The 24,726-nt window shown below is 37.4% G+C and overlaps 1 protein-coding gene across 3 annotated transcripts in view; it reads right to left on the bottom strand.

Moving 5' to 3' along the window:
- Positions 1–6,533: 6,533 nt before the first annotated feature.
- Positions 6,534–24,726, bottom strand: part of UBR2 (ubiquitin protein ligase E3 component n-recognin 2) — a 55,603-nt gene continuing 37,410 nt past the window's right edge. For 2 of the 3 annotated variants that reach the window (XM_069009667.1, XM_069009666.1), the window contains exons 27-47: positions 24,415–24,524; positions 24,115–24,195; positions 23,160–23,341; positions 22,294–22,493; positions 21,339–21,432; positions 19,643–19,804; positions 19,188–19,285; positions 18,879–18,951; positions 17,923–18,071; positions 17,785–17,840; positions 17,258–17,354; positions 15,126–15,193; positions 14,492–14,627; positions 13,768–13,858; positions 12,908–13,038; positions 12,149–12,257; positions 11,848–11,904; positions 10,259–10,336; positions 9,806–9,976; positions 9,016–9,117; positions 6,534–8,233 (exon numbers count right to left, since the gene is read on the bottom strand). In XM_069009667.1, coding sequence (XP_068865768.1) covers positions 8,092–8,233; positions 9,016–9,117; positions 9,806–9,976; positions 10,259–10,336; positions 11,848–11,904; positions 12,149–12,257; positions 12,908–13,038; positions 13,768–13,858; positions 14,492–14,627; positions 15,126–15,193; positions 17,258–17,354; positions 17,785–17,840; positions 17,923–18,071; positions 18,879–18,951; positions 19,188–19,285; positions 19,643–19,804; positions 21,339–21,432; positions 22,294–22,493; positions 23,160–23,341; positions 24,115–24,195; positions 24,415–24,524 — 2,387 coding nt within the window. In that variant the 3' untranslated portion in view covers positions 6,534–8,091. Of the gene's footprint in view, positions 8,234–9,015; positions 9,118–9,805; positions 9,977–10,258; positions 10,337–11,847; positions 11,905–12,148; positions 12,258–12,907; positions 13,039–13,767; positions 13,859–14,491; positions 14,628–15,125; positions 15,194–17,257; positions 17,355–17,784; positions 17,841–17,922; positions 18,072–18,878; positions 18,952–19,187; positions 19,286–19,642; positions 19,805–21,338; positions 21,433–22,293; positions 22,494–23,159; positions 23,342–23,480; positions 23,768–24,114; positions 24,196–24,414; positions 24,525–24,726 lie in introns of those variants that run through there. The other variant, XM_069009668.1, reaches the window with a different exon arrangement.

The raw sequence follows: 24,726 nt of genomic DNA, 5'->3' as shown, positions 1-24,726 counted from the left end.
ACTTTGAAATCTGTGATGATACAGAATTTAACAGCAGTGCCAAAGGAGTGCTGTCTTTCCCTGCTGGAGACACACAGAGCCCATGCTCCAGCCAGGCAGCAATGCCAGGATACCCAAGCTGGAAGGAGACCCTGGCTGTGTTCATCAGTTCCAGGACACACACAGCTCCCAAATGCAAAGTTTTCCTCTTACAGATCACCCCCTTCCTTCCCAGCTGCCCAAATAAGCTGTCCAGAGGGTGGCACAGCTCTGCCTCAGACAAACACTTTTCCAAATGCATGTGAGTTTTCCCATTTACATATGTGTTTTCTCCAGCACAAATAACAGGCTAAGGTTAAAAATTACAAAAACATGGGGGACCTACCAACAAGGTGAATTCACAACTTGGTATGAATGAATCTTTCATTAATTACATAAATTAATCAACAGCATAAGTAAAAGTGATTCTGTAACGTTGCTGTTGGCATATTTTAAGTAAATTATGACAGCATTTCTTGTTTTCACCCCAAAACATTAAATGTAATTAGGACTTAAAATTCAAATTTATTCTCTACTTCTCAAACTTCTTTTATCATTTTAGAGTATTTTAGATTATTTTTGAGATTAGGTGATATTAAAAATGGATTCAATGCATTTCAGGAAGCATTTTGTTCAGGAAAAAACTTGCAGTGGTATGTATAGATTTCAAATAATTACTACTACACTATATCCCTGACTCCAGTAGGACAAAACAACCTTGTGTCCCCTCCCTCTTTGCACGGTGGCACTCAACCAGGAGCGCAGCTTACACAGGTAGACATTCCCAGTGCCATATATCCTCCTCAAATACTTCACAGCTAGGTCTCTGTCACAGGTGAAGGCTTACAAGTGGACCCCGAACCTCTGAGAGCAGGATTCAACCCCATCCTCCTTTCACCACAACCACTGCTACTGCAGCCCTGGAAACCACGAGCACCTCAGCAGCCATGCCTGGAGCAGGGCATCCCACCCTGAGCTCCCACTGTGCTCCAGGGCGATGAAGCAACCATGCTGGGTCTTAGGTTTGCTGTCCTAAATGGATGTGACACCTTTCAATGTCTGGATAACTGTTCTTCCACATCTGCCCAACGACTTGAAATGCTGCCCACACAGAAATGTTTGTCTCACACCTGTTGGCATTAGAAGTAGTTACCCCCAGCCTCCCAGCTGAACACTGTGCTTCTGCATGTTCCAAGTGACAAACATATTGCTACTGTAGAGCATTTACCACTCCATTCGAAAAAAAACCCTCAAAATTCCTTGGTTTCAGCTCCATCCTGTTCAAGGTGACAGAGTGGAGCTTAAAGCCTGCATTACAAAGCAGTACACACAAAAAGAAAATAAAACACAAAGTTCTTTGTGTCAGAGTTCATGCCATGTTCCAAGGTTTCAGCTATTAGAGCACTTTATGAATTACCAAAACCTGACCTGGAAGGATACACAGATGAGACACCTGACTAGCTCAACAGCATTAAGTAGATGCCTAGCAATTACTGCAGATTTTTTTTCTTCTTCTAGTGTATTTTGTGCTAAATTACACATTCATTCCAAGACTCTGACACAATCACGGCAAGAAAACACAGGCTTCTTGGAGCTGTCTTTACAGGGAGCAAACAGTACCTTTCCAAAGCAGGCATGTCTAGTTACAGGACACCAGTGAATTACATCAGTGAACACACTGCTGATCCCCTCACCCTCGTTATTTTTATATAATCTTCTCTCCTATTCATTAACACACTTTACCATCCTCCACACTTAAGGGTACTGCAAGTACAGAAATACGTTTCACACATTTTTCCTCAAATACATGGTTGATTTCAAACCAACATTTTGCTTTTATAAGTCACTGAAATATTTCGCAGTGGTCTGCACAGACATCATCCTTAACCTGAGCTCAGCTGTCCCACCCTGCCCGGGGCTCTCTACCCAGTCTGGCTTTCCTTCCAGGATCCCACGCAAAGGACAAGCTGGAAAACTTACCACCTCCGAGCTCACGCTGTCTGAAAAGAGACTGTGAAAATATATATTCACAAACTGATGAAAAAGTAACATTTAATCATTGCTGTCATGGAGACGAAGATCAGTACTTGCCATTTCGTAGCTCCTACACCTGGCGCACTGCGAAACTCCTCATACTCTCCCTCTTCTTTTTTCCTCCAAGAGAGGAGTGTTTGACAAATCTCTCCATCAAAGATGTAAGATTTGGGCATCTAATGTTTGCATGCCAGGAGAGGGGGAAAGGTGGCAGAAGAGCAGGAAAAAAAAAAAAGAGGATGAATATGCAAAAGCCTCAAGATAAAAATATGCAAAGCAGTTTTTATCTGTGGAACAAAGATTTGTAGAAGAAATGTTAAAACTGCCACGAATGAAGTATGAATAGAAATGTACATGTATGAAACAGCAGAAGAAATAACTGAGCAAGCCTTTAAAGAGCAGCATGGATGGATAACAAGGGACGTGACTGACAGCAATAAAGTGGGAAGATGCTGAGAAATGTGTTGTTTCCACCCAGCCCAGGAAGCCTGAGCTCCAAATGGCCGTGGTACAGTTGCCTTCTCAGCAGCAGACCTGTGCTTTGGCAACAAGAGGGAGAGCGTGTGGTGTGTGCCACTCCTCTTCACATTATTAGGTACCAGCCAAGGCACCCGAAACAGGAACAGACAACAGGCAGCTTTACTTAAGATTTAGGATGGGTGAAGCAGGATATTGAGGCAAAACATAGCCCCACAGGTCCTACTGAATCCCAAAGAATATAAAAGACATTTCCAGAAGCCATTGCTCCTGTCCTCTGTAGCACCTAGTCCTGGCCAGACCGCTGGGATACACACACACACCCACCCACACACCTCGGTGCGTGTGGGTGGACACAGTGAACTTCAACAAGACAAAATCACCATGACCTTCCACAGAGTCTCAAGCTGAAATGAGAGGATGTTTTAGTACTGAGCTTTTGTAAATAAATACATCATATACTCATCTACTCATTAAATACTCAGCTACTTCTCAGAGCCAGCTGGTGATAAGGGGCACTGAGCAGCACCAAAACACTCCCAACATGATCAGAGGGGGACAATGCACATCCAACATGTGGGATTCACAGGGCTCTGCTTTGTAAAAACCTGAACTATTTTACTGCAGCTTATATTCCTCTATCAGCCTGTAACACATTTAACTAATAGATACTGACTACTACAAGGTGAAAAATAGTATTATCAACAAAACTAGCTCAATACTGTTGCATAAAAGTCACACCTGAATTAGCCATGCTTGGAGCTGATTCTCCCAGAACAGAACCAGGAACCACTATTTCTCCTGACCCTTAGCCTTGGAATAAAACAGATTATGAAACCTCTTCTTCCCCTTACTGAAAAAAAGCTGCTTAACTGTCTGAAAAGCACAGCTCTGTGGGACTTTTAGTCAGGCCTCTTGAGTTTTCCAGTGGATGAACTTCCAGAACCCGGTCTGGGGGAAAGCACTGACAGATCGATAGCCTCAGCCAAGGCTGGGATCCCCAACCACCCCACTGACACGAGTTCTTCTCGGTCCCAACAGTTCAAACTTCCCCAACAGCAGAACCCCCAGACTCCATGGGCACTGTCGAGTGGCAGCAAGGAGAGGCAGGGAGGCTCCAGTTCCTCCTGGCCACACCTCCAAGCTCTAGAGCTGCCTGTGGTGTGTGCTGAGAGATTATTCCCACTTTTGCGTGAACATAGCCCAAAACTAAAAGCCAACTCTACTCTTTCTAATTCCTCAACATTCAAATCTCAGGATGAAAAAGAACCAAACCCAAAAGAATTCATGGTAAGAGACATTTCCCTAAAGACAACTTGCCTGTAAGACTTCCCACCGCTGCTAAGCAACCTTTCTGTGTGCCTGTCCCTGAGGATCCACAGAAGCCATTCCATAGAGCCTGAACCAGCTACCCCGGGAAGTAAGAGTCAGACAGCAACATGTTAGCTGTGTGTGCAGAGGGGTGGCTGGCAGGCTCCCTGGCTTGCACCACTCCTTCAGCACATGGCAGCAGTCCTGCAGAAGGCAAGCCTGGATAATAACTGAATCCAGTGTTGTTCCCACGAAGTCTGCAACCTTCTCCACACAGCACCAAGAAGAACTCTGGGAAAATCACCGTACAGAGCTAAGGAGCGGAACAGCAACAGGTAGAGAAGTAGAGGCCTCCTTATGAAAGTTCCTTTAATGCCAGTTAAGGTATGAAAAGCACCATTCCATTCCCACTATGATGCAGGACGGGCTCAACAAAAGCCAAGCTGATTCCAATACAGAAATACTCAGATCCCAAGACCTTTAGAAGCACAATAAAGATGACCCCAGTATCTTTTGCTATTACCAGAGGTGGCCTCCTTGTGTGTATTTTTATATATTTTGCTGCTGTAAAACACTTTCTCTGTACAGCAGATGGCTTACTTTAGAAGAACTTTCAGTATGATTTCTGACATCCTCATAACCAATTTGGGGAGCTGTAAACTAGGCAGACTGCAAGGTGGACAGAATCTTGGCTGGATTTTCAGCTTCAGAGGGTGGCAGTGCACAGTTGGAAGCAAACCATTACAAGTGGAATTCCCATATTCAAGCCCAAGTTTAATACTGTCATTTTCACTTCTATAATCAATAACCTCAACAGCAGAATGGAAATAACAGGGTCACCACTTCCTGCTGGAGGCAATTCCTAGAAAGGAGTGGAGGAGAGTTCAGGGAAGAAGCGAGGCTGACTGGAAACGCACTTGATCATGACACAACACTACTGTGAAGAGATTTGAGATGCAACTCCCCTTGTACAATTTAATCTTCCAGAAAGAAGATCAACTGGGATTTAATGCTGAAGGTAGGTTGAACATCCAGCTTCTCCTCTACACGTTCAGGCCGCAGAGAAAATTTTCATAATGACAGAGCTTTGAAACAAAACACTGTCATTAAAATAAAATAAAATAAAATAAAATAAAATAAAATAAAATAAAATAAAATAAAATAAAATAAAATAAAATAAAATAAGACACCAGGGCTGGAGCATGAGAGCTGGCAGGGCTTTATATCAAATGAGAAGGACAGAAAAGTCTGTGCAGCTACACACTCCATGTCCACTGTCCCAGGAAAAGGAGTGAACTGTATAGTGCAGGAACACACAGAACCCTTCAAGTCCAGGTTCTTCCCAGTGCTAAAGTGGGAAGGCATGAAATTTACTTGCTTAGTGATCAGCATTGCAGACTAGTTTGAGGGACATGGGAGTAAGCTGTAGAGAACCAAAGGGCAGCTGAAAATGGCAACAGTCTTGAGAATCCACGAGCATTTCATCTGAGCTAAATTCCCAGTAACATCACAGGAAGTGGTAAGAGAGCTGTGGGAGCACTAGCTCTTGGCACAAGTCAGAAGGCATCAGGAGTTTGTTGTCTTGGTCACAGACTTCCAGCAGAGTAAAAAAGAGCCTCCTGTGGCAGACTGGGGAGAGTAAAAAGTTACCTTCTAGCATGAGCAGAGTAAATAACATTACTGATATGAACCTCAACCCTTATTCCTTTATAAAATGTAACTTGCAATCCTTTAAAAAGATGATTAGACTTTTTGGTAGAGGTCAAGAAAGGTTTAGCTGACTGAAGCAAGTGACACTAATAATATAATCATCTTACATTTTTAGCCAGGGAATTGCAGATGTTGCACATCCAGGTACTTCTGTCAGCTTGTAATTAACAAGGGGCACACTTGAAGGAACAAGCTCAGCAAAACTCTAAAAACAACATTTAAAAATTACTTATGGAATGTTGACATGAAAACCACGTATTTGATGCTTTCAGCTTAGTTTTGGATCTTTTTATAACGGTTTTGTATTTGGGAATTTTTGTGGGTTTTGTTGGGTTTTTTTTCCTCCCCCCCCACATAATATATTCTAGATTGTACACATAATCCATAAATATTAAAGTTATAGCCAATTTATTACAGATATTATTTCCCTGATACTGAAACAATGTTATATATAAATATTTCTACATTAATATAAACACATGCAAAACAAATCAGAAAATAGAAGTCTTGAGTAAAGAATGACCAAATGGAAAAAAAAAAGATAAATTGTGTACTTTGCAACTATTTGTGGTTGCAGTCTCTCACTCTGATCCCAGAACAAAAACAAAAAATCCTTCTTGCTGTCAATATTTGGTTTTCACAGAGAAATCTGTCAGAATCATTGACTATCTTTTTAATATGATGATTACAGGAAAAGAGTTTTTCAATGCAGTTACACATTATTTGAAACTGTGGCACACAGCTTAAAAAACAAAGGAATAGTAACATCACCAAAAAAGTGGGGTTTCTAAGTACCATGCACAGAAAATTGTTGGTATGTCAACCAGCTTAAGTAGGGAAGGGCAGAGATAAAGCATTAATGTCATTTTTCCCCACAACTTCTCCATGTCTCTTCATAAAAAGTGACAGCAATATATAAATGATCCAGTCTATGACAGGTAGCAGAGACAAAAGTAGTCTGTACTGTTGTTAAGAAAAGGAAATCCACATTGGCCAAGTTTCTTTATTTGATACTTCACATCTTCACTCAATACTATTACCGAATATTTGAAAAATTGTCCTGTACACCATGAATATACAAAATTTATCTGAAGCATTAAATCTGTAAAAATAGGAACAATTCAGTCAGACCAAGTGTAACTGAAGACCTGGCAGACAGTGAAAGGAATTGTTTATCTGGGCTGAGACATAGTCAGAAATTAAGACTTAACTAAAAGAACCACAGACTATTAAGGAAACAGAACTATGTAAATTAAGATTTTACTAATTTGTCAGAAGATAGGAGAGGGAAAGGTAATGGATTTTATTTTAAATCAGTAAGCATATTGTGATTTTTAGAGACACCTTGGAGGTCTAATTACATACAACTAGAAAACTCACTGCCTTCAGGCACCCTCATATCAAGTGCAAATCTGCGCAGTTATAGAATATATTTATAAAATATACTATATGCAAACATCTTTACAGAGCTTTAAATCAAGCCAAAAAGTAAATATACTTGATGGGACAACAACAAAAAAAAAGAAAAAAAAAAGAAAAAAAAGAAAAAAAAAAAATCAAAAAAGTGGGCAGTGTGATGGTGGCCCTTCAAAGCCAGAGGAAACCACCCAGTTTATCTGCAACAAAAAGAAGATGGGATTTGCACCTTAAAACCTAACTGTTAACAAAAATGAAGAAAATATCCTCTGTGCTTCTGAAAACTGACATAAAATTAGCTTTTGTGACTTTTACATATTATTGTTATCTTAAAATAACTTCTAAAGCACAATGTCAATCCTTGGATACCAATAACCAATCACGTAATTGAAAGTGAAAGGGTTCCCCAGCTGAATTCAAATTAAAAACTACATAATTCTAAGGAGTGCAATGCTCTGGAAAAAGCTTTAAATTAAATTATTTTACTTGTAAAGCTAGTGTTAGTTTTTTTAGTTAAAAAACAACTGGAAGCCAGAAAGCTGCAAGAGTACAAATGACAAAATCGTTTTAGATACACCGAGTGAAAGAGTGAATTATCCACTGATGCAGACAGAAACATCCATTTGCTACATTATTTGCTTCCTTACTTCATTCCATTGCATGTACACACAGCATAAGTATTAAAATGCAGAAGAATAAATAAACCGGCTCAGATTACTAGCAAGGGGCAAAACACAATCCAGAATTGTGCTCTATCTAGTTTCTGTTTCAGCAGTCTTTTTCTCTTCAGTTCATATGAAAAATCATAGTCAGACTTCCAAAAAGAGTCGTTCTTTTTTTTATCAGAAACTTAAGTTCATTTGCCCAGGTTTATAACCCAAGACATTTCTGTGAAGGAAGCACAGTGCAAATTATAGGACTAATAAAACTTGCTTACATAGAAAGAAGTTTACTTGATTAATGTTAACTGGTATCTTTATGAAATACATTGTAAAACAAAGATTAAATAACAGGACTGAGTTTGTTGGGTTTTTTTTCCTTAGACTTTTTTCCTCATCCCTCCTTTGAAAAGCTTACTGAATTACAAAAATCTTTAATAAAGTTCCAGTCTTCAGCAGATAATCATTATAAATGCTGCCAATCAATGCCAACTAGAGTTTGATTTGCTTCTTGTGCATGTCCAATTTCCTCTGTAATACTGTGCTGCAGCCAGAGTTTTTGAATCTTTTTAAATCGCTCTTTGCACAGATGTAAGGGATTCCCACGTCTGAAAAGGAGATAACACTTATCAGGAACGATAAAATACTGCAACTAAGCACAAACACTCAGGCATGACATATTAAGTATTAGATAACCCTATAAAATACTTTATTAAGTATTCCGATAACCCTTTAACATTATTCTGTTATCAGAGCAAATCAACAGGTGTTTGGATAAGTAAACTGCAGTGCTACCTTGTCTGGTGCCCCTCCCTTACAGCTCAACAGTTCCCTCCAGCCTGGGAACCTCACACCCAGCCCACAGAACTCTTAATGCAAGTATTCAGTAACCTTTCCAGGCTGAACCAGTTCACATTCTCTGGTCTTGGCCAGTTTCAGAAGTATCAAGCATTAACAATATCAAGTCCCTAAAATATCCTTGCATAGGAAGCAGAGATGGGAGTTAAGACAAAGAACTATTACATTAAATAAAATAATCTCATTGTATTGTCACTTGGTATTAAATTAACACAGGTTATAAAAACAAGTGCACTGGATAAAAATTTTGAGCCTTAGTTCGTAGTCAACTTCACAGATGCCTGAAAGATTTAACTTTAAGCAATTTTCAAGACAACTGTTTTTAACTTGGGGAAGATCTTCCATTAAATATTTTTGACCTAGACCTACATATTAACATTCAAACATCTGAAGATACTAGATGCAGCAGCAATGTCAAAATATGATGTTACCTATATAATTAAAATGAAAAGATAACATAAGAAGTTATTTTTTCACACCAGATAGTTCTATAATTCCTGTGTTTAAAAGACACAATTTTTAAAATATTTACCTGAGTCCCTGGTCTGTCTCTCCATAGTCATCAAGATAAGGAGGAGGATAAAAGCAGCCCTTTGTTTTCCCAGCTAAAAATAGCACCTGACACTCTCGTACTCTAGAGAGAAACAGAGAGAAGATCTTTCAGTATTGATTTTTAGGTGAACAGTTTCTCATGCTTTCAGAGACACTGCTTTTCAGTTCTTATCTACTTTCATTCTGTATAATCTGCATGTACAGATTTTTAAAGGCACATTTTTGTAAAACTAAATCTCTCATTCTCTTCCTGTTACAACTCCTCAGTAGCAGTTAAAAACAATGTTGTTCCGTGTCATATTATTTGCAGGCTGTGTAAAATACCCAAGAGAACCGCAAAAAACCAAAACAATTTTGCTTCTCACTAATCTTTGCCAAAGTGAAAACAGACATTATCTAACCTTTTCCTATATGCTGGAAGACAACTAAAAGGAATTTTCATGTTTTCAACAGCAGCACCAACAACAAAATCAAAGTATTTACCTTAATTATTTTGTAATACTTGAGTAGAAATAAACGCACAGGCAAAACAAATTCACTTGAAAATAAAGTTTGAACTTTCTTTGAGATATTATCTTCAAAGAAGCAACCTCTGAACCTTACACCAAAGCACAGGAAGATGAATACACTTTAGTTTTTAGGCAACCCTGTTGTTAACAAAACACTGCCTTTACAAACCACCCCTGCAATCACATATACAGAACTATTAGTTTAATGACTACACACACCATCTAACCCAGCAATGAGAGCAGAGGTGTTCAGCTCCTTACCTAAGGAATATGCCTACTCCAGAACCACAAGTGTATGTATGTGCAGTACAGGCTCCAACATCTTCCCCTTCTAGTTCAGTCTGACAGCAGTAACTCTGAGAACACAGCATGGTCCCACACACAAGGCACAATGTTGGGGCTCTGCTTTTGTCACCACCTGATTTCGGACACCTTTTGTTAGGGAAAAAAAAGAAAGAAAAAAAAACACTGTATGTGTTAACTCTAGATAGTAAAAAGATTCAGAAGTACCTCTGAACATTTATACAGGTAACAGCTGAAATTTTTATTTCAGTATTTCACTGAAATACAGGGCAGTTCGGCTGATAAATGCTATGTGCCCTTAGCTTTATGATTCTACACACAACTTTCTGAGACTTTCAGGTTAAAGGGTTGCCAGCTGATGAGAAGGAGCAGCAGACCTTGGGGTGCTCACTATAACTGCATACAACTTACGAGAAATTGGATGCTTGGTTAATGAGGCAGCTGTAGTCATCCGGAAGGTCTATTAATTTGTTGGATTCTCTTGCATAGCTAGAATAAAGCAATCGAATCAGCACTCATATTTCCATGAATAATACACAAGCAAATTCAAACTCATTCATGTTTTCCTGACTCATCTAAACAGCATCTGTGAAAAATTAGTTTTTTTAAGTTTTCCTCTTCTCTGCCATTCATTGAGTAAAATGGTAGCCCATAAAAAGACGAACACACAACATCTCTCAAATAACCACCTCCCCTTTCTTAGTCTTATTTCTTATGAATTTGAGAAAACGCAGAGGTGGAAAGTCAGAAAAATACATGTCATTTGTATGCTTTTAGCAACCCTAATTATGAAGTCACTACAGATTTAAATAAATGTTTTTTCTCTTCTGTATCAGTTTGCCTTGTATTTTCTTTTTGTCACTAACATTGAATGGAAAATAGTCTGACTTTCAAGTTCAGGGAACTTGTATCCTGAAGAGAATGAAATATGCATGCAATGAAAAGGACCAATTTAATATCAAATACTTATATATTTTAAATATATTTTAAAGTAACAGATACTATACACTAATTCTAATAATCTTTAAGTCTAGGAATAATACAGCCTAGATGATGAAATGCAAATAGAAGTTTGCAACAGAAGCAATGTACAAGAACATGATGAGAGGGGAAAAAAAGTCATCAAGTAAGACATAAGCTTGGGAAGAACAGATAAGAATCAGCAAAAGGAACACATGGAAAAGATCCCAGCAATCACATGTGGCAGGAAATCAATTACACAACCAGAATATTCTTACTGTGTAGGAAATTCTGTTAATAGTCTGGTGTTTCACAAATGAAGTGATTAATTTTTATTTTTGTCACAGCCTTATTGTATGCACGATGTTAAAAGATTGACTTTATGTATTTAGCACAAGAGATTAAAAAGCAGGGATATGTTCTTCATGACAGCACTGTGAACTTCACATTCATTTCTAATTATTAGGATAATTGTTAACCACTATTTTTACCCAGACTTCAGAAAGAACAACACCCTAAATGCTTTTCTACACCCACTAAGTATTAAACATGTTCTGTATTTGAAGTAATTGCACAGCAAGAACAAATGTATGAAAAGCTGATTTTCTTTTCAGCAGCTGACTTGGTGTTGGCTTTACTGAAGGAATTGGATTCTTTAAAAAGACAGTTTAGAAAGCTCTTCAATGCCTGGTATTTTTAAACAAAGGTTATATACATCTTTTAGTGACAGCATATTTTTTGCACCAGAAGATACAAAGTAATAGGAAACATCAGATGAAATTTTATGGCCTCTGATTCCTGCACATCAGTCTAAATAAAACCCCAGTAATAAACTTTGCCTTTAAAATCTACTCATTTAAGCATTATTTCCTTGTCTTACAAAATTTTTAAAAATTCATTTCTTCCCTAATATCTTTATTATTCAATAAAGCAGAACAGATATTATGTTATTATAAACACCAATTAGAAAAAGTATCTGGAGAAAGCTGCAACACTAAAGTTTTTCCCCCTGTCTCTGCTTAAAATCTCTCTGTGTTTACCTGATAGCATGTCTCTTGCCTTCCAGGTATCTTTTTACTTCATTGTTACTGCACCAACTACAAGAAAAAAAAAAGGCTTTTAACTTCAATAAATGATAGAAAAACAAATCAGCAAAAAAATCAACAGTACCTCTATTAAAAAACCACTACAACCAAAATTATTTCTTTCAAACACTTCTTTCACAAACACTTTTCAAAATCCACAATTTACTTCCATATGCATTCCTGGGAGAATACTTACACTACTGTCTTGTGCAGGATTCTTTATTATATTTAAACTAAGCACAAAAACACAACTTACCTTTCTATTAATGTGTTCAGAATCTCACTGTTTTCTTGAAAAAGGCAAGTGAGGTTGTTTGGCAAGGAAAGATAGCTACATAAGTGTTCAAATTGGTTTGCTCCATTTACTGAAAAACAACAGAGGTATAATTCTCATAACTTCATTTTAAAAATGCTTATTATGACCACCTTCAGATTAACATTCTATCCCTACATATGCCATATGTGGAAGACAGTAAAGTATGTTACTAACATCAATTATCTGGGGTGTGACAGAACATAGTGCATTTACAGAGACATCATAGAATGGTTTAGGTTGGAGGGGACCTCAAAACCAGTCTACTTCCAATCCCCCTGCCACGGACAGGGACACCTTCCACTAGACCAGGCTGCTCAAAGCCCCATCCAACCTGGCCTTAATATTAACTATCAGCAGATGCTAATTGAATGAAATCAATGCAAGCAAAAGCAGGTTTCACATTTGAAAACAGCAATCCACAGGAGCTTTGAAATAATCAAAATTCCCTTTATTAACAGAAGGGCATCAATTTCTGTTTTAAGTAATCTAGAATGGCATTTACCTCTATATTAAAAATACATTTTTAAAACAAACAAATTAATTATTTTGCCTTTTTCATTATGCTGATATGATTCTGCACCAGTAACAAGCCCACATCCATTCAGTCAGCTTCTTCAGACAAGGGAGTTTAAATGTAATTTATTTTGACCATTAATGTTTATGTCTTGAAAAGCTCATTTAGTACAAAGCAGACAATACCTTGAATTTCTGAGGGTGCTGGGACTCCATTTAAGTAATGAAAAAACAAAGCAGAACATCTCAGGAAAGGCATGATTCCAGCTTTTAGATTCCTCCACAGGTGCCAGCCTGAGGAAATTTCTTTCAAGGCACTTTAGAGAATAAAACAAAAAAAGTTCATTTCTATTTAATCATTTCCGTTTGAAAGCTCTATTTACTGAGTCTTCAGTCACACTGCGTACTAAATTACTGATTTCAGCTGAAACAATGACTATGTGAAGTGTTTAATTCAAAGCATACTCCAAGAAAAACAACAAACTAGAGATTCATAAAATTGTAACCAACTGGGACAGTAATTTAAGGAGATTTTGCATAAACAGCTCAGATCACAGAATGGTTTGGGTTGGAAAGGACCTTAAAGACTATCTCATTCCAACCCCCCAGCCTGGCATTGAACAGTTCCAGAGATGGGGCGTCCATGGCTTCTCTGGGCAACCTGTTCCAGTGCCTCACCCCCCTCACAGAAAACAACTTCTTCCTAACACCTAATTTCACCTATCCTACTTTCTTTCACTTCAAATCCATTCCCATCCTAACAAGCTTCCTGTACTCAGACACTGCCAATTCAGATTTTGCAAACACTGAAAAAAATTGTTTCTGAGCACAATCTTCATGAGCAGGTATCTTCCTGATAACAGATGAATTTATAGGAATAGTTACTGAAGTGAATCTAGAAGTGCTGGCTAAGAAAAAAGATGTAAGAGTTCCCAAGTTTAAAATGTCATCTTTGACAGCACTAGTATATAGAATTCAGTCACCAGTCAATGTTCAGTTCAGGAGGGAGAAAAATATAAAATTTTATCAAAAGATCATGTTTTTACCTTCCCGTACACTGGCAAAGAAATTTATACAGTGTAAGCACAGCTACTTCCTCTTCACTGTTAGTGTTTTCTTGGTCCATGCCATTCTCTTCTGAAGAAGAAATAAATAATTAACAAGTTGTTCCACATATGCATGTTTACACAACAAGAATGTATTTTTTCAAGTTCTGATAAAAAATGCCCAAACTAAGTGAAGTATTCCACTGGGATGGAATATGATGTACTGGAAAGAAATTTTCTGCTGCACATCATATGTAGTAAGTTTGTGCTATTGTCAGCTCCAGTGAGGTGTTGGTTTACTTGTTCAATTGATTGGGTTTCTTGACATACCTGCTTGAAGTTCTTCGCTTTTGGCAAACTAAGCCTTATCCAGCTCCTCTTGTCAGCAGATACATTGATTCCTTACTTTACTAACTGCAACTCATTCATCATGCAATGCCTAAGCCAAGTCTGCAATAAACACTTCCAGGCACTGCTACAGCAGCTGGAAAGCCACGATTCATGACTAGCTATGCTCCAAGAAACTCCCAGAGCAGAGCAAGGAAGATAATGTGACTGAACTTTGATGAGTACAATTTATCAATACTCTGTGGGCTCAAAGACAGCACCAACAATTGCATTTTGTAACTGTAAACTGCACACATTTACCAGCAGCACCTTAGTTTTTTCCTAAGTAAAGACTGGAGGAATCTTTTCAGTAAAAGTTGAGACAAAGTGGCATTACCTGTCGATGAGGTAAGTAAAATTTGTATTATGTGTGCCATAGTGACAAGATGAAACAGGTGAAGATCTCCAGTGCCAAGACTAACCCCTGAAAAATCCTGACAATGTATGGCAGGGAAAGAGAGCACCAAGCTTACCTGTGAAAGAAAATAAGAAAGTTGGTACATTCCTCTTCCTTTTGAATCTTCCCCTTTTCTCTGCTCAAGCTGCAACTACACCCCTTGAAGGCAGCATACCATATATGGCTAATTTTGAAGCTAATTACACAGACATTATTTAAAAGAACAACAATTATCTATCAGGAGAGTTTTGAGTCTGTCTGGGTTTTTTGGGTTTGTTGTTTTGTTGGGGGGGGGGTTGGTTTTCATGTATTTTGGGGTTTTTAACAGCCAAAGGGTATGCACTCTGTCTCATCTTACCCCTTTTTTATTTATAGAAGAGAATACTTTTATTTAATACTTTTATTAAGAATACTCTTATTAAATTTAAAAAGTCTTCGAAATGTATTAAGTAGTGAAAAAATACTTGAACATTTTGAAAGGTTCCTAGCTCAGAGTAAAGAGAAAGTTCTCAATAGGTTTTACATAGTGCCTACTGGATCAAAACATTATTAATATATATTAAGAAATACTTACCAATAAATGAAACATGTCAATATCAAGTATGCAAGGAAGATTCCCATTTTTTTCATTAGGCACCAGTGCTAAGTATTTTGGAGAGAAAAAAAAATATTAATTGAACATTTATACATGAAAAGATTTTAGTGTCCTTCAGTTACAAAATGAGAGCCGTCTCCCTCATTTATATGCTTAAAGAACTTAAAATACAAATGCAGCTGTTTTGGCCAGAGTCAATTCAAGAACTGTCCAACATTATTGGAAAAGAGCCTTGCCTACTTTATTGTATTAAAACAAAACAAACCCAGGTAGCCATTTCTACTCCCATGGTCACTTTCATTGCCTGGGTTTGCCAGTGTGAGACAAAATGAGACAGTATCTCGAGCTCTGACACAGAAAGGAGGTCTAACAATAGTGACTAAACAGGAACACTGATTGTGGTCTGTTGGACAGCTGCTCAAATGAAACTTTTGCAATTTGCTTAACTTCACAAGACTGCCTGAACTTCCCTTACTGCAAATGCCTCAAAAATGCATTGCTACAGTCTCTTAATTTCATTACTTTATCTCTAATTAAGGTGGAGCTAGGTGTTGGTCTCTCCCTCTCTGTAGTATTTACAGTAACCACAAAGTATTAACCAAAGCACTCCAGCTGACAACAGAAATTCACACACTTAATGAATTGCAAACACCTTCATCTAAAAGCAAACACAAATTAAGTGTTTTGAAAAATGTTACAAGATATTTTAAGTAACAATCAAGGAACAGATGCATACTTCTTTACTCCAAGCAGTAAGATCTGATTTGTAACAAAGCTGCAGCTCTGGGTATATTTTACAATGTAGCTATAAGCATTAAGCTGCCAAGTTTAGAAACACTACTACATTAAAAAATAGTCTCATCATGACAACTTAAAAATACTTCAGTTGAAGACTGCTGCCTTGCTGGCAAAAAAACTGAGAGCTGAAGACATGTGACATTTTGAAGCTATTTCTATTAGCAAACATTTCACCACAATTCCGATTTCAAACGTTTTTCCTTTTGTCAGCATATAGCCACAGAACTCAACCCAAAAGTGTAAAAAAAGTCTCTATCAAAAACATGACCAGAGCAAGGGACTTCCAAACCTGAACATATTTTCACTAAGCCATCTTTATGTATCGTTTATAGAATACAGACAGATCAAAGCCTCATGTCTTTCATTATTCCTAGCCAGGAAAAATAAAATAGCAGAAACTTTTCCTTCATAAAAATAAAAGCAGTACAGTTGCTTCTGTCAGTTGGAAGGAAGGAGAGCTTTGAAGAAATATTAATTCAAGTTTTCAGGAAAATGCAGAACACTCAGAACACCATATATTGCAAACTTCCAGTCAAACAGCCAGCAGCATTTTCTCTTTTGCTTCTCATAGAAAACAGCTCAACCATTACTGCTACAAACTGATGCCAATTAAGTTTTTCCCCATAAAGCTGCCAACTGTTTGCTGAAGTAGCTGGTATCCATCTACTAATAATTCCAGTACATCAATGCGTTTTAAAAGTTTCTCTGCTCTACTGACTGGAGATATTGAAGTTATCCTATTTTATGGTACCCTTTCAGAACAGTCCTCTCATGGGTAATTACTTCATTAGGCTGAACTTCAGACTTTTCATCTGTATCTACTAATGCTTCAAGCTTGGAACATTTTGGCTGTTCTCATTAAAATTCTGAATTAACACATGACATTACATAGTAAGTCCTGTCTTATCATAGATCCAACCTTTCAAAGAGAGAAAAGTTTGCAGATATATTACAGACCTCTGCAAATATCATTTCCATGCTACATTAATCCTTATTTCTTCCTCTTTAAAGCTCCAGTGCATCATTTTTGTGAAGGACCACATTTCCTTCTCCTGTGCTCTAGGTATCTTTCTCTAAGGAATAAACAACAGAACTCCTTCACAGCAAAGTATCTATGCTTCTCTTGGAGCTGCAGGCCAGGAGAAATGTCTTTTTTCTTGACATAACACATGTAAGTGAAAATAGCAGCTCTTGGTTTATTACTTAAAACGACATAAAATAATTTTCTTCTCATCAATACTAACAGTCATTCTGAAAGCCTTTTTCTGTATGTATATCTTTGAAAAAAACCCAGCATAAGGTGGCAAACTTACATGCTAATAGAGTACAAAAGTGACCCTGTACTGCTGAAAGAGATGAAACTGTCCAGTGAGCTGCTGCAAATCTTGTTAGTGACGTAAGGCAGTCATCCTTTAAAAACAAAGAAAAAGAGACACTGCCACAGTTAATGAAGTTCCTCAACATGAAAAGGTCTTTTGACTTAACAGCATTTTTTTCAGGCGTCTCAGCTGCAGTTTATGGGGGCAGTTTGACTGTGTAAGTATATGACAGATACTTATGTTTATGCAAATATGCAAGTTCCTTTTGGCATTTTTATTTTGATTGTTACCATGAGAAACTGCAGTCTTAATAAATTACGTGTTTATAGGAAAAAAGTAACAGTTTTGCTAGATGTGATTTTTAAATGGTTTAATAATCAGATACAGATTGACCAAACAATAGGATCCAACAAAAAAAACTATCCAATAACCATAACTTAAAATGTAGATATTCCTCATTAATGAAGCACAAGTCCCTCTATTTTCCACCAGTTCAGGAGGAATTGCTACTTGTTTCTTACCTGTCGACAAGGTAAATGACCAAATAATGGCTTATCTTCATCAGCTAAAATTCGTTCTGGAAAAATAAAATTCATTGTTGTGAGTTTAATCAAATTCTGAAAATCCCCTATAAAGGAGCCAAATGAACAGATCAGTACCTATAGTCTGTATTGTGTAAGCACAGCTGCCCCAGCACATTATAGGTACACGTGGGTCTTCCTCATTTGGATGAACCTTCAAGCCTACTTTGTAAGTTGCCGTACCAAAAGTTGTCAGCATCTCTTTTATGCTCTCAGAATAAGGATTCCTGAAACAAAGAAAACAGTATTACTAATTCATTCTTTCCTCCACTGGCAGCATAGTACCTCTAATGATAAGCATTCACCCCATAGATGAACAACTGGAGTTTTCAAATTTAAGTGACAACTCCAATATCCTTCTTTGGATCTGGCTGTAACCTCATTTTTTTGGTGACAGATACTTCCCCAATTATTTTTTGATTATTTGTTTGGAAGCAATCTCATTTTTAGTGTTAACGCTATCTAGTCCTCAAAGACAATAAAGTTAAGGCTAAATTATAAGAAATGTGTGTGACTGATAGCTAAATCTGTCATCAGCTGGAATAAGAGTCTTGTATTTTGTGTGCAGCTGGCAGACTAATGTCTGTACCACATAAGTTTTGTTACTTTCTCCTGAAGTGAAGAGAGTGTAGACCCAAATACAAGTACATCCTTACAGCTGAAATTACATATTAACATACTCTCCATTTCATAGTATTCCTTCATGTTTTACATGTTGTGCTGGGTATAATGATGAATCCTTCCTTCAGCTACAAGAAGTACAAAACTTAATCTTCATGCCATAATTTACATAACTGCAGCATGATTCTGCACAACAACTTAGCACATTCACTTCTGAAATTCTACTGCATCACTTAGGACTTATGGACTGGACTTCAATGCCATCATCGTAATAACATTAACTTTTCTAATTAAAGCAAAGTTCATATATTTCCCTTACTTATTGAGACCTTCTAGCATAGAAATTATATTCTATTTTCACGTTATGATTTCATGATGAATTTTTAACAATGTATTAATATGTAAATACATACTTCAGTTTGAAATCTGGTCTAAATCCTTCTGGTAATTGCAGCTGATCCATTTTTTCTGAGTGACCAGAATGGCCTGTACAAACAAAAAGTAATACATCACTGATTATTCACCTATACGTAATTCCTACATTATAGAAAGGAGCAGAAGCCGAATCTGAAATTCCATTACCAGAAACTGAAATTCCAAGCTGTTCTTGCCACCTATGCTACCATGTCTCAACCCCATTGTAGCAGAACCAGGGCCCTTGGTCTTTTCCATGAATATTATAGCATTTTCACATACAAATATACAGATTTCTTCAGACTTACTTGCACAGTCTTCATTTCGAAGTAAATGCAGGGCCTTTACTTGCTGGGATACTGTTTTGATCCACTGAGTTAGGTTTCGTTGGCCTGAAAAGTCTAACCTGTCAAAAAAAAAAAAACCAAAAAACTGTTAAAAACAATCTGTATACAGAATTAGTATTTCATAGGCATTCCAACACCATTCATCTGTTTCTCAATGGGCTTTCTCTGCTGCCCATGCATTTTTCTACATTCAGCTCTTTTTCTGCAGGTCCTATGCTTTCCTGCCCTTTCACACTCTTAAATTCCATAACATACAGTAATAAAGTAAATCCATAATACAAAATAAGCAGACAGGCAATCCACTTGAGTTTATCAAACCAGAAGACAACTAACATTCAGGAAGGTCTTCTGGGGTGTAGATGGTTTGGGATCTTGTTTTTTTACATTTATTGAGGGCATTTATAAACCAAACTGACCTGTTAAACAAAACTCTTGGTGGAGGAAGCAAAGGAATAACAGTGTTGCTCAAGCATTCACAAAGTGGGCAAAGGAATTCACCATTTTCTACATCATAACTTGTGTGTACTCGTAATCTTTGTTGTCTTCGTTGCTCTTTTGCTTGGACTGCATCAAAATACCTTTAGAAAAGAGCAAGACATTAGTGGTAAATTATTAACATTACTTGATCATAGAAATTCAAGAATTCTCAGGAAGACACAGTTTTGCCTTTCCCCAATCAGAGGTAAGAGAATCATCTGAAGGAAAAACCTCTACCCTCTGACTGATAAAGTATTAGTGCTTTTAGCTGCCAAAATCTTTTTACAAAGTGCTGAAATTCACTGGGCTGTTAAAAGTTAAGTATGTTAAGTTAAGTTAAGTATGAACATTACATGTAGGAAAAAAAGGGAAAAGGTGAGAGAAAGTTGAAGCATTAAAAAAACCAAAACCAAACCAAACAAACAAAAAAACCCAAACAAAGCAAAACACCACAGGCAAACAAAATACCTCAAACACACAAAATCCACAAAGAAAGACACAAACAAACAAAAACAACAACAAAAGCCCCAAACCAAACCAAAAAATCCAACTCATTTTTACACAATTTTTTTAGGAAGATACCATGAGCACTACCCTTGGGTATTTTCTATTACTGGCCACAACCAAAACAGCAGCAGCTGGAGAAACTGTTGGCTGAACCCTCTACGAAAAACGAACTGAATTCACTGCTTTGCTAAATGCAACTGCTGTTCCAGAAGCCTCTGATGTGATATAAAGCATGCCCAATGATGACCCCAAAATGATCTGAATACAGGCACCTAAGGGCATTTCCAGGAGATAATGACAACCACAAAGGACTGTACACCAGCTACACAAGAAGATTAAGAACCTATCTTCAGTGAGCAGTAACATCAAAGACCACAACTGAAACCTGTGTGTGGTAATTGCCACAGAGTCTCTGGGAGCTCCTAATACTCTTCACACACAAGGCAGAATCTGAAATTAGGCACTTCAGAAGCCATGCCAAGGAGCAAAGCAAGGGCCTAATCAAAGTCAGAGGCATGAATGGTTTGAATTTGTCACATAGCACTAGTACCACACAGCACTAAGCATGTTTATATGCCTCCAAAAATCAAAGAATAAAAATAACTGCAAAAGACTTTATTAAAATGCTAAGAAACAAAGGACAAAATTGAGTTCATATTGAAGATGAATTTGAACTAGGTCGCAGATGTTTCTACTTCAAATTAAACATGCTGGAGGAATTAAGAGTGCAAGGGATGCACTCTAATTTAAAGCCTCAGTAGAGAGCAGAAGAAGCAGCAAAACCATGTCTATCAGTGAACTGCAAAAAAACCCCAAAAAAACCTGAGCTTCAGAAACATGTGCACCACAGGGAATGATGCACCAGGATCAACAAGCAAAGGGAATGCAAGCTGCCATGTGTGGCTTTATACTCTACCAAGATGACAATAAAAGAAAATTATTTTGAGTATGTTTACAGCATTTGATTTCTGCTCCTTTTTTTCCAACAGAAAGCTGTTTTAATCACTTCCTGAAATTCCTTTACAGGTTTACTACAGGGCAGGAATTTTGCCATTAAAATTAGTGCTATTAGGCAAACTGATAACATAACATGTTATTTGAACTAAAAACTTAAATATAGTCTTTTACCTTTGCCAACAATGAGCGTGCATAATATGTCCACAGCTACCCGTGTGTGTTCCACATGACAGATCTGGGTGCATGAATAAGGGGTCATACTTTTCTGTATTTAAAAGAAAAAAAAAAAAAAAACAACAACTCTGAAATCAACATTTATCAAAAGACTTGAATGCAGATTAATGTTACCACATCTGCATCATTATTTAACTTTACCCCAGAAGTGTAACTCATTTGATGAAGCATAGAACACATTACTAATGCACAACAACCTAAACTGTTTAAATCATTTACAAGTATCACCTTACTTTAGTTTGAGGGCACTTAAGGCTTCAAACCAAGTTTTCAGAGGTGTTGGGCCCTGGTAAAAGTCCCCAAGATCAACCTGCAGTTTTGGTGGTTAACCACCATCAAACAATGAGTCCAAGGACATTAATCTTCAGAGTGAGAGTGCAAAACAATTCAGTGCAAAGATTCTGTGTTTACACATACAGAATCCAGAGAAACCTTTGTAACAATGCCATTGCTTGCTGTGATCTGTTTCACAAAGTACCTAAATCTGAGATTTTTTTTTCTTATCACTAAGAGGCATTTCAGATGATATAACAGAGTAAGAAAATGTACATCTTGTGCTTTTTACAGCATTACATTAACACCTCCTCTCTGATGTTATAGGCATGGTTTAAGAGGAAACACTTCTGATTTTAAGGGTTTTTTTAACACTTATAAATAATTTGTCACAAATGAATGGCAGAACATTTAGCTCATGCCTCACAGTGATTTACATTATTCAGCACACACATTTCTACCTCACTAAAAATATGGGAGTTTTGCCACTGATTACAAGGAAGCCGTTCACAAATAGTTAACAGAAGAAGGCTGTGTCACTGTCTCAGAAGAACAAATGCTGTTGTCACAGTGACCCCAGCCTTCTTTAATATTTAAGATAACTATGAACAGTACTTACCAGGGTCTGGAGTAATTTTGTTTCTATTTTTAGACAACACAGTTGATCGCTGAATAAATGCTGCCAAGACCATAGCCCTGCTGTCCACTTTAACTTCTTGCTCCTCCTGGCACAATATACACATAACAACCTGTCTGGGTTCAGTTACTCTAGTTTGCTCTGGACCCAAGGCTGTGAGTTTTGCATCCGAAACTACAGGGCTAGAATATTCAAAGAATATTAGTGAGCAAATTATTTGAAAAACATTATAATTCAGATCATGACTTAAGTGTGTTTAGTGAGTTTCCTAAATTTATGATAAATGCTGACAAAAAATAGCTTTGGCATTTATGTAACAATTCCTACGTGCCCAGAAGTAGCATGTATTTTCCAGAAAAAATTCATACCCTCCAGATAGTATAACCCACTCCAGTTTAACACAGAAACAGAATCTGCAGCCCTCCATCATCACCATCCCTTAAGTGTCTGATACGAATTTTGAAAACACTCTCCACTTCCCCACAAAATCATTAGCATTCTCCAATTCATATTTCCAACTATCAAGCAGATTTTCTTCCAGATCTTCATAGACATATAATCAGCTAGCTCCAATTTACTATGTTTAATAGCATACTCTCTTCAGCATTATTAATAATTTACTGGGTGATTTTGTACAAAAAATCATTTGCCTGTTTACATTTATATTTATCCCATAGTTTTGACAGAGGGGGGAGGGAAGCATTCCATTTACTGCTGGCTTTTTGTCTCAGAAACTAATGAATAGTTTTCCATCAAGACCGAAAAAAAAAAGAGCTTTTTAAAGTGGTAACAATAGGACAATCTGATGTAAACATTAATGAGAAAAAGTTTAAACAAGATGCCTTTACCTATTTTCATGGACTCCGGAGGTTGAAGTATCCAGCTCCTCCAGAGTTTGCTGAAAGAGTTCTTTGTTTTCGTTAATGAAGTGCCGTTGCATCTCAGACATCTGGGCCATGATCTTTTCCCTGCGCAGTCTGGCAATCTCAGCTTTTCGCTTCCTTTCAGCTTTGTCTTTATCACGTGAACTCTGAAATTGTATCATTCACTCAGTCATTTTTAAAATCTTGTTACAACAGATTATTTTATCTACTGCTATGTGTAACTTGTACTGACCTTCAAACAATGAAAATCTCTTGTCATAAAAGACAAAAGAAAAGACTACCAGAGAGTTATTTTGTGCCCTCTTTTCTTTAGCTTGTGTTCAATGCCAGGCAGAACTGCAGATCCAGAAGGGGAACCTCTTCCCCTCAACCTTTAACTGTGTTTTGTATTTCTCTTCCCTTTAAGGATTCATAGGAGAAGAGGGTAAGAGAGTGATATGTCTCATCTCTGGTGCTGCTCTCCCTCCACAGCAGCTGCATTCCTAAATGCACTACAGTGCTCCACAGCTGGTGTGCAGTACCTACAATGTCATGTCGAGCTACACACATCAGCAGAGCTTATCTGGAATGACCTGCATGGTAAAAATACATAGATGCCATTTCTTTTAGCAACTTTCCATGGAGTCTGAAATTAGGGGAAGAGCAGAAACATTTAATGCTGTGACTGTACCACAGACAATTCTATGAAGTAGAATTGCAAAAGATTTGGAGATTACAATATATGAAACAAAGAAGAACAATCTAGGGACTCTACCAATAGGTTTTTCAAACAAATGAGTTTGATCTATAAACTGAGAGACAAATTTTCAGAAGTCACTGATGTTTCCCATGTTTGATTCAGAGCTACAATTAGAAATACAGTCCTTTGCTAGTCATCACCCAGACCCGTTCTAGATCAGCTGTTACAGATTGCTTTTACCTCCTCCATAATATTTCCTTCTGTCTCGGCCACAGGACTTGAAGAAGAGCTTTCTCTTAGCTTTTTAATAGTATTAAAAGTCTGTAAGAAAAAAGATAGCCTTTAATTTGTTTGTGACATGAGAATGTAACTGTGCATACTATAATAGAGATCATACAATGTGCAGTGTTGGAATCCAGAGGAGTAAAACTGTAGGTACAACAAATCCACACAGGAAGTAACGAAATCATCCCAATGTAATTAGGGAAGTTTCAAAAATCTTATTTCCATGTTTTTCAGTGGTGATATAAATATATTTACCTTCAATATCCATCTGATCATGTCCTTGTGCACTTCCAGATGAGGTGCATTTTGCAGTGTTTCTAGCATAGCCAGTATGCTAGGGGAGTTATTGGGTGCCTCTCCTGGTTCTGAGAGAAAAATTACAATGAGAATTGATTATAATGTTACTGACAAATTAATAATTCACTAACATTAAAAACAAGAAACCCCAATGCTTGCTCAGCAACTGAAGAATTTCTTCAACAAATAGGCACAATATGTATCTTTTAATTCCCCCCCCCCACTGCAAACCTTTTCATGAATAGGCTCTAAATCCTCAAAGTCTTGCTC

This window comes from Aphelocoma coerulescens, chromosome 3 (assembly GCF_041296385.1).
Source record: "Aphelocoma coerulescens isolate FSJ_1873_10779 chromosome 3, UR_Acoe_1.0, whole genome shotgun sequence".
NCBI lineage: Eukaryota > Metazoa > Chordata > Aves > Passeriformes > Corvidae > Aphelocoma > Aphelocoma coerulescens.
Note: the sequence above shows the minus strand (reverse complement) of the source record. Positions and strands in the feature narration are given on the sequence as shown.